Source organism: Mixophyes fleayi, chromosome 4 (assembly GCF_038048845.1).
Source record: "Mixophyes fleayi isolate aMixFle1 chromosome 4, aMixFle1.hap1, whole genome shotgun sequence".
Taxonomy (NCBI): Eukaryota; Metazoa; Chordata; class Amphibia; order Anura; family Limnodynastidae; genus Mixophyes; species Mixophyes fleayi.
The window spans coordinates 185,277,256-185,288,104 of NC_134405.1; the positions used below are offsets into that span (position 1 = coordinate 185,277,256).

At 37.9% G+C, this 10,849-nt stretch overlaps 1 protein-coding gene across 2 annotated transcripts in view; it reads left to right on the forward strand.

The window, feature by feature from the left end:
• Nucleotides 1-10,849, forward strand: part of ANKRD26 (ankyrin repeat domain containing 26) — an 88,605-nt gene that overhangs the window by 23,461 nt on the left and 54,295 nt on the right. For both annotated transcript variants that reach the window (XM_075208968.1, XM_075208967.1), the window contains exons 5-7: nucleotides 1,687-1,824; nucleotides 2,639-2,796; nucleotides 6,873-6,909. In XM_075208968.1, coding sequence (XP_075065069.1) covers nucleotides 1,687-1,824; nucleotides 2,639-2,796; nucleotides 6,873-6,909 — 333 coding nt within the window. The remainder of the gene's footprint in view (nucleotides 1-1,686; nucleotides 1,825-2,638; nucleotides 2,797-6,872; nucleotides 6,910-10,849) is intronic.

Consider the following 10,849-nt stretch of genomic DNA (forward strand, 5'->3'; position numbering starts at 1 on the left):
GTGGATAACAACTAAAGTCACCTTTTGATTTAGCCATTTGCTGTAAATATCATTATTTAGATAATACATTTATTCCATAGACTGGAGAGACATTGTCTGTTCCATACAGACAGGTTTCCACCTGTGATCATTGTCGCATATAAGTGCAATACTTCAATGATATTGCTCCTGGGCTGTCAGTCCCCTTAATAATATTTCTTTTGGTTTCTGTGGATTTGGGATGAAGTTGCTGAGGTGATTAATATAAACAATATTGACTTTTTATGTATGTTTATATATTGAGTTGTCCATCATTGCTGTACTAATCAATGTGAAATTTCAACTTAAATTGGTTTTACATATGTTTTATAATAAGTGCTATCTAATCAATATTGATTCTTTTTAACACTTTTATCACTGCAACAATTGGTCATAATGCATTTGCATACAAACTTGGAACACCTCTAAAAATGAAATGACTAGTATGCATGCTAATATTAAAATCATGTTAAATTTTGAATCGTTAACCATAAATACATTTTTCCTGTTCACATGGAGCTTTCTAAACACATGCATTCTCTCGCTTGCTTGTTCATCCCTCCCTGTGGAGCAGTCCCCAGTACATTTGTGCATTTTATTAGCTGGCTCCTGACTGTATGACTGTAGCCTTATTCCATCAGTACCTGGTTATAATGTATCCCTGTATATCAGTCCAGATACTGGAAACTTTGTTCATTGTCTCAAACAAGAAAATTAGCCCTGTATACCTGAGCAAACATTAAACATCAGGTACATAGGAGTAAATGCTAAAAACTTTGATCTATCTCTGGAAATAAGTCCCAGTTGGTAGCTGTGTAATATCTCATGCGTCATTAACCTACTTGCCTAGGCCATCGGATTTAGACAGCACACTCTCTGCTAATTCGTGAAAATACAGCTCCCGTCAGTATTCTTTACAGCCCAGTGAAAGTGACATGTCACAGAGACTGACAGAGAAAACTATAATGATAACTGCTGTTCTACAATATAGTGACCTTTATACCAACATTAACACCATAAAGCTTATATTTTGTGAAAATTTTTAATTAAAATATAATGGTTAATGATTTATATTTTTATTTTTTCACTGTGAAATAATTGATGTTCTTCTAAGGCTATATAGTAGGAATAAATAAGTACTTATAGTAGGTGACATTCAAAAGATTGCCTGTGGCATTCCAACTTTCGTACAGGACCTTTTATTATAGAATAACATACAGAAGATGGAGCCTACACCACAAAACCCTTTATAGATGAAAGAAAGGCACACAGTCATAAAAGCAGAGTGAAACGGCAACATAAGCAAAACCTAATGTGACATATTTTCTCTTATGTTCATTGTATAACATTTGCTGTCCCATTATTTTTTGCTGAATAAACCGTAAAATGTTTTTGATAATTTATTGATCTAAATTAGCAGGAGAGACCTGTTCCCTGCACAACCTAAATGGCATTTGAGTTACCATATTTTTGCTTATCAGAGGAAAAAACCTTAAACAGCGTTTTTATTCAGGAGAATACAGCTCTTAAATCCACTCTGAACTAGTGAAAAAACAGTGGAAGTGATGCACAAAATAGGGACCCCTGAAATTACTGAAGTGTAGTGATAACAATGGAAATTGATATATTGTTAAGTCTATCTCTATATAATTTTATTTCCCATTACAGGACGTCTCTAATAATTGCTGCATGCAATGGCCACATCAGTATAGTGAAGTATTTACTACAAAATAATGCTGATATTAACTTACAAGATTACAACGGTTCCACTGCTGATGATGTTGCTGTTCTGAATGGCCATCATGCGTAAGTTTTGAAAATGTTTATTTTGTTGTTGTTTCATTTTTTTGTTTTTGTTTTTTTTTACAATTTTCAACTCTTGGGGGCATATTCAATTGGCCGCATTACTATTAAAAGTAACGCGGCCTGTGCATTATTACCGATATTACGCCGGCATTTTGCTCGCAGAGCGGAATCGATAGATTCCAAAACTCGCGAGATCCGAGATACGACGTAAAGATGACTCGGCTCGGTACTTGGATCCCCTAAGTTCGGGCGTGTTCAGTTTCAGAGGAACCGAGCCTGAGCATCTCTAACATCTGTCATATAAAGCATGCAAGTTTAAGAAAAATGCAGGTACACTCAACATTACTAAATTCTATTATTAGGACATATTAACTATAAACATGAACTCTATTGTTTTTATTTTATTTTTTTAGTAGACCTGGCAACTGTATTGTGCATTACTACCTTGCCTGTAAACATTGGTACATACAGTGCTAATAACGGACACAGCATTGCGAGATTTTGAACGGGTGTTTGGATGTAGCCGATAAATGTGCCCCATCATGTCATATCATGTCTCTTGACCACATGTCCTTGCCTGTATGCAGATAAATCTACATAGAAATAGAATGATTAAATATTGTGTGGTTGCACTGCATTATGTTAGCACTGTATAAATAAAGGGTAAAGTAAAGCTTACAAGGAATGGAAATTTGCATTTGCAACAGCATACTCTGTTGTTCTAAGTTTGCAGTCATTGCATAGTTTCAGTTTACACAAGCTACTTGTTTTTCAGCTATATATTTGATCATTTAATTTGCATTTTCTTTTGCAGCTGTTCACATTTAATTATTGAACATGCTTCAAGAAAAAAGCCTGCTTCATCTCCTTATTATGGAGCTGGTAAAAATAAAGGTGGTCCAAAGTATAGCAGTCCTGACAGAGTAGTGGAAGGAGGCTTTACCCTGGGCAGCCCAGCTTTAAACAAAGAAGGTAAGATCAGGTTTACCCAGCCCTGGTTATGTGAATATTTGCATACAGGTTTTTGTGTATAACCTCACCTATTTATTTATTTTTTATTATTATTTTTAAAACCTTTTTTCCATTTACAAATTCTGTACTGTGATATAAATGTACTGTAATTGAGAAATGTACATGACTATGTCCATTTTATGGTCTTTAAGTTCATATTCATCACTTCAATAAGCATGATAAAGATGGCCACATAGGTGTACTAAAATTTAAAATTTAATGTATGATTGGTGTGGGATGGCAAACTGAGTAGCATTGTCCGTATAACTGAATACATGATGTACTTCTGTTGTAGAAAGTGTTGAATATATAATTATTCATGTCCAGATAAAAGCAACTGGTGCTGAAATTCTACTAGTTTTGTATAATCTTTAGTAATATTATTCTACCAAGGGATCAATATATTCTTAATGTCCTAGCAGTTGTAACTCTTAGGAAAAATGCATTCCCTTGTATCAGGGTGGCTTCAGTCTCCCCTGTTTGTTCAACTAGGAATATAAAATCTCTAAAAAGAAAAAGCTACCTTCTAGTGCAATACTCCTACTCTTTACAGCCTTATTCAGAGCAATAAAAATTGTGATCAGATTTCACTCATCTGTATATTATGATGATCCACTGTGTCTCATAAAGCTCTCTGCTGTATATATCCAAGGATTGTGACCTAGAACCAACAGAGAAGACAACAATAGCGCAATATTGCCTTTTTCTTAAAAATAGACCAATGCACAAACCACACTTATAAAGTGTGTTAATACCGGAAAATCTCCTTTCACAGTATGTTTCCAAAATCACTCTGTGAACATTCACTGCAGACACCACCTTTCCTTGCAAAAACACTCCAAACTTTGTACAATTCACCAGTGATTCAATCACTGCTGAATTGTACAATCAATCATTTGATATAGGCAAAGAAATATATATTAAAATTGCAGTATAATAGTCATTTATGTTACAAATCAAAAACCTAAAATTTAACTGCAAAAAGTCGTATTGGTATATGTGCTTTATGTATTCTTGAATTTTACTGAGTACCCACGACTACAGCTGGGAGACATGGATCTTTCTGTAAAAAAAAATGTTTGTTTTGTTTCCTTATGTTGCCTTTTCTTCTATAACCCTCCAATTTCAAAATGTATTCAGTTGTTCTAGATTTCCTTATCTTATTTTTAAAAAGCAGCCTTTCTAAACTCTATTAGCTTTAATATATCTGAATGTTTCTATCATGTCAACCCTGTCCCTTGTCTCCTCTTAGTTGTGCATGTTCTGCTGTTTGACGTCATTCCTGACAACTTTTGTTATACAGCCATTTTAGTAGCCCTTCTGTGATTTTTTTTTTTTTTATTTTTTTTTTTTTTATTCCTTTTATCTTATTAATATATCTTTGTAGATGAAGCAACAGGAACTGTACGCAATACTCGAGGAAAGGTCTTACCTCATCATCATCATCATCACCATTTATTTATATAGCGCCACTAATTCCGCAGCGCTATACAGAGAACTCATTCATGTCAGTCCCTGCCCCATTGGAGCTTACAGTCTAAATTCCCTAACACACACACAGACAGACAGACAGAGAGACTAGGGTCAATTTTGATAGCAGCCATTTAACCTACAAGTATGTTTTTGGAGTGTGGGAGGAAACCGGAGCACCCGGAGGAAACCCACGCAAACACGGGGAGAACATACAAACTCCCTTATTCCTGCTACAAATACATCTTTCTGTATATTCAAATATTCTAATGGCTTAAATCCCTTGCTCAGTTTATTTCTGAGCTCAAGCAGCTTGCGTGGCCTCTGGGTATAGTGAAGGAAACCATTCCTCCACTCCCTTTACTGAAATTTTCCTATACAGCTGAGTACCCTCTAGACCAGGTATCCTCTGGTCCCTTGCTGGCACTCCTAGATGAACTGGCTTGGACACAGTGTCTGACTAAATCAGTACAGGGTCTTGTTAAAGTTTCCTTCTCTTTAGAGAGGCTTCAGAGTTCTGCCCTTGGTTCCATCCTGGGCAGGTTTTAATTTTCTTTTTTTTTTCTCAAGGATGAGGAATCAGAGGATTCCTCTGTTATTCTTTATGAGGACTCTCCTATGCGGCATGGGGGGTTTGATTTAGTGCAGGTGGTGCTCCAAGCTGTACACATCCAGGACAGCAGACAGCAAGGAGTATGCAGAGCCTGACAATACTCTGTTTAAGTGAAAGAGAAGGCTTTCCTTCCCTTACTCTCCACAGTTCAATAATTTACTTTGTGAAGCATGAAAAAAAAAAGGTCACAGGCAAATTACAAACCCTGTATCCATTGCATAAAGGGGATATGGACCTGTTCCACTGGATTTTCATCTGATTTCTCCATTTCCGCCAGTGTCTATGTCGTTGTACATTCTCAAAAAGACACAAAGGGAAGGGGTCCAAGTTGTTTTGGTGGCACCAGACTGGCCAAGACAGTAGTAGGATGCAGACATTCTCAGGTTGACGGTGGATCCGTCGTGACATCTTCTAAGGAAGTATTTGCGAACTTTGACTGTTTCACCATCAGGGCTTAGTGTGTCTGGTTTTAACAGCGTGACATTTATACCATGATTATTAAGAAGAAAGAGTTTTCCGACAGGGTGATTGGAACCATACTCAGAGCCTGTTTTGGCAAAAAAAAAAAATCAGAAGATCTGGAGGACCTATGTTTCTTGGTGCAAAAATAAGAACTTTCTGCCAACTTCTTTTCAACTGACCAGTTTCATATTTTTCCTACAGGATGGCTTATATAATGGATTGAAATGGCATTCCCTAAAAGTTCAGAACTCTATAGTCTGTTTTTTTTCCAGAAGATGCTAGCGCTTTTACCTTTTTGTATAGCGTATGATGCATTTGAGACCATTCAGTCCTCATTTAGTCCCTTGGGACATGAATTTATTGTTGAAAGAATTGTTAGGGCAGCACGGTGGCTTAGTGGCTAGCACTTCTGCCTCATAGCACTGGGGTCATGAGTTTGATTCCCGACCATGGTCTTATCTGTGTGGCGTTTGTGTGTTCTCCCGTGTTTGCGTGTGTTTCCTCCGGGTGCTCCGGTTTTCTCCCACACTCCAAAAACATACTAGTAGGTTAATTGGCTGCTATCAAATTGACCCTAGTATGTGTGTGTGTGTGTGTGTATGTATGTTAGGGAATTTAGACTGTAAGCTCCAATGGGAAAGGTACTGATGTGAGTGAGATAATGGGTGGCGGGTGGGTGAGAAGGGACTGATGGGAGGAGATGTATTGATGTGTGGACTTCATTTTGGGAGTGATGTGGTTTGCAAAGTCTGTAGCCAAGTGCGAAAGGGGGTGGGGGAGAGGAGGGACTTGAAGGTGTTAAAAAGGCAATGGGAGAGAGGGGGTTGGAGGGTTCGAACAGAAATGAGAGCCTTTAATTAGGACTATTTAGAGAGTGATAGAGCAGAACTGTAAGAGAAGAAAATGAACTTGAAGTGAAGCAAGTCAGCATGAGTGCTTAACTTCCTCCAGAGCCATTAAGGGGGCATTTTTTTGAAGATAGTGGGCAAGTTTGGAGTGCCATGGTTGAGATGGGGACCGATGAAGAATAGAACTTTATTGTCAAGGCAATAGCTTGAAGGGCAGTGGTAAAAATATGCAATAGCACTCAATTAGACAATTATTTTAATTTTGGCTGTTTTGTGTTTCAAAACCTTTATCTTTTGCATGAGTACATAATTTGTGGTTTGTAGAGTGTTTATTTTTAAATTTTGTTTGTCATGAGTGTTGATATTTTTTCAGCAATTTAAGTTAACATAACTAGAAATTTTAGTGCAAGAGAGAGAGCATTGTTCATTTTGGTGGGGGGTTTATGCACACTGGGTAAAGGCACATGTCGCACCGCCTTAGTTAGGCCCTGCAATAACATCATGGATTAAATGCGAAATCAGTGGCGCTATATAAATTGATGACGATGATGGACGATTTTATAAGATATTTCAATTGTTCACAATATATCTTAGAGATTTCTTACCCAATGTTGATTAGAACATATTTTCTATTTTCTCTACAGGGAATGATGACCTTTCTCAAGCTGAATCTGAATCCCGGTAAGAGTTCTTGGAGCGGGGATTATTATTATTATTATTATTATTATTATTATTATATTTTTTTATTTTTTTTCTATGGTAGAAAGGTTCGTTTCCTGGTAATAGGCAAAAATCTCAACTGCTGACATTTAGTTTTGGGGAACATAGCTTTTACTCATTGTTATGCTTAAAAATAAAACACATTTACAAAGTGAAGAGCGGCCTAGGTACAGCACAAAATCCTGATTGGTGCTTGAGACACAATTTGCTAAAGTGCATGCACTTTGGAAGAAATATATGTGCATTTACTGAGAAAGTGGTGGCGTTTACAAAGGATCAGAAGTTTGTACTAGGGTTGAATGAGGACATTCTTGCTAAATACATAGTGGGTGTACATGTTGCCTAGATTCCCCAGAATAAGACATATTTGTTGCTTTAGAACTAGACCAGCAGCCATGTCTGCAATTTCTTCCCATTTTCAGAAGGACTCTGAAACACAAATCTATAGAACTTTGTGCAGCAATACACTGAAATGAGCAAGGTTTTTTTTGTTGTTTTTTTAAAAGCAATTTGCCAGTGCTCAATACAGGACCCCAAGAAAGTGATCAAAGAGTAATTGGTTGGAAGTGCAGTTCCAAGATAGGGACTGTGTTTTTGTTAAGCCAGGTCCCTGTGATACATGCTAGATCTTATGATTTTAGTAAAGTTAGCAGTTGCAGCAGGCTTGTCTGGTATTATACAGGCATTCCTGATGGCGCATACAGTGGTTGAACAATCAATTAGGAATTGTTTAGTTTCTTATAAAATTTTGATAAAATAATGGCAAATACACATATTTAATACTTTTATAGAAACTTAATCTTTTTATTTAACAGCTTTTGCATGTAGTAGGTTAGCATATACCTCTGCTAGTACTTGGTGTTTTCCTCATTGCTGGTGTCTACTTCTGTTTCTTGACTAGTCGACAAGTTCTAAACCCAAACTCTGCAAGGCACATCCCAACAGGTTTTAAAGAAATGATGGCTCCTGCTTCCTTCCACATCATCATCACACATTTCGCTGGCAATTCTTGTTTCTTAGTTGCAATTTTCTTGAGCAGCGTGTCCTGTCTGGGCGTAGTTTTACAACTGCTTTTGCAGTTCGAACGCTTTGTTCGTATCATCAGTTTTCCTAACTTCCTCTTAATTCTTCCTACACTCTTGAGGTGAAGCTTTAGCAGCGCGTGCAATTCCATATGCATTCATACCAGAATGTTGAAGCAAAACCTCTATTTCACGCTCTTTTCGAGGACTGATATCCTTAGTTTTTCCCATTTCCCTCCCCATAACAAAAACCTAAGAAATCTTCAAACAAATGTAAATGAACGTTAAATTATTGTAATAAATATTAGTTTTGGTTAAGAAATGCAACAAATGTGCGCTGAGGCAGACTGTGGTTTAGTTCTCTGGGAACACAGTAACAAACAAAGAAAATGGCGGGAAGATGATTTAACCAGGTTGTGCTGCCACCTTATGGAACAATATGGCAACAAACTTCCTAAATGAAACTATTATGTTGTATGTTTACATCATAGACTATAAATCAGAACTTATTTACTATACTATATTTTCACTATTTTTGAGATACAAACGTTAAAAATACACAAGTTTAAAAATGTGTAATTCGTTGTCCAACCACTGATGCCAGAGGGCCTGAGGCAGTTTTCTGTATATTCAGTGAGGGGGCTCTGGGAATGGGGTTTCTGTCTAGTGTTGGAAAGAACAATATGTTGTACACTACTTCTGTCTGTTTCTTATTTAGAACTGGTGGTTAGTAGGAAGGCAAGGGGCTTGGATAGGTACAGGGGACAAGAGGTTTTTGGCCTGCCTGTGCTCCACAGCATCCGCAGTGACTTTTGTTGGAGTTTTTTTGGAAACTTGTTTGTGTGGAGTTTGTATGTTCTTCCTGTGTTTGCATAGCTTTCCTCCCACAGTCCAAAAACCTGCTAGTAGGTTAATTGGCTTCTGACAAAATAGACCCTAGAATTTGTGTGTGGGAATTTGGACTGTAAGCTCCAGTGGGGCAGGGAATGATGTGAATGATTACATGTTCTCTGTACAGCACAGCATAATACGAGGTTATCTTTATAAATAAACAATAATAATATGAATAGGAGCTGCAGCATGTGGTGGGTGGAGTGACTGAATGAAGCTGGAGGTGTAGGATTATGTTGGGTTATCTGTGAAAAAGTTGATTAAGATTAGACTGATTTGTTAGGCTAGGTACACACTGGAGAATTTTTCGACCAATGTGTTCTCTACAGCGACTTTACCTTCAACCGAAAGTCCAATCGCTCGGACGATTAATGTGTACACACTAGTTACGTTTTAGACATTTAACGAAAGACCGTCCGGGCAGCGACTTTTCACAGCCATATTGTCGTAAACAAAGTTTAGAATTTTGTATGCACTGAAACGACTTATGAGCGGTGGTAGTCGGCATATAGATGCTAACTAGCCCGACAAGACTCACCCTGACATTTTAAGGGCAATCGTCTCCTTCTCGACGTACTTACAATCAGGACTGCTGGGAAATGTGACTTCAAACAATTCCGATGAAAGAAGAAGCCGGCAGCACCTGATGACGTCACTGTCAAACGCGACGGTATTATTGCTGCAGTTTAGGGGATAATGCAAGTATGCGGCGATGTAGATTTTCACAAAGTTTCAAATGTCCTTGTTAAACAAAAACCCTATTTTATTTTTTGTCTTTTGTAAGGACCAATACCCCTTCATTTGGGACAGGCCGGGACCTCAACAGATCCTTAGGTACTTGCATGGACATGATCACTCATCCAGCCAAGCCATAGCAGGCATACAACTTGACATTATCAACTTGCTGCAATGAGTTTTGTATTACTTTAAACTCCTAGAGAATTGTACATCAAACAAAAGTAAAAACGAGAAACGGACAAGCGCTCTGTTCACTAGAGGGACACACACGTAAGAATTCTTAAATATATAAAACCGTTTCTTATTGGCATAAATAGTCTTCCAATCCTGCCCTCATGTAGTTCACTTACTAGAGGGTAATCAATAAACCACCAGAATGTACATCTCTCCTTTTAGAAACACAGCTGATTCATAAACATCCACTTCTCCTCACTGTTAGTTCTTATACGGAAATTCCTTTTACCGCTATCTCCGTGTTCCAGACTCTATCCTACGCTGGCATGTCCGTAACAATAACCACCACCATTGTCTTGGAATGAAGCGAGTCTCTTCCCGATGAACCAATCCGAAGGGTCATTTGGACAGTTTAGAGAGTCTCTCTTCTCCAGTTTGCATTTCTGACAAGTACCCTCACTGGATATGCCTGTCTGCCCAAAGTGACACAGTGAGCGCTTTTTTACGTCGCTAGCAGAAATGGCGGCACCATAAGGCCTATTGTGCCAGTGGGTGAGTGCCTAGGAACTGTGGGGGTTCCGCATATTGCATCCCCTGTAGCTTTGCCTTTTGGGAGGAGAACAATTAATCCTTAAAGCAATCCTGCTGTTTTTTATTTATTTACAGTGCATCAGGAAAGTATTCACAGCGCTTCACTGTTTCCACATTTTGTTATGTTACAACCTTATTCCAAAATGGAATAAATTCCCTTTTTCCATCAAAATTCTACACACAATACCCCATAATGACAATGTGAAAAAAGTTTTTGGGAGATTTTTGCAAATTTATTAAAAATAAAAAACTAAGAAATCACATGTACATAAGTATTCACAGCCTTTGCTCAATACTTTGTTGATGCACCTTTGGCAGCAATAACAGCCTCAAGTCGTTTTAAATATGATGCCACAAGCTTGGCACATCTATCTTTGGGCAGTTTCGCCCATTCCTCTTTGCAGCACCTCTCAAGCTCCATCAGGTTGGATGGGAAGCATCGGTGCACAGCCATTTTCAGATCTCTCCAGAGATGTTCAATTGGA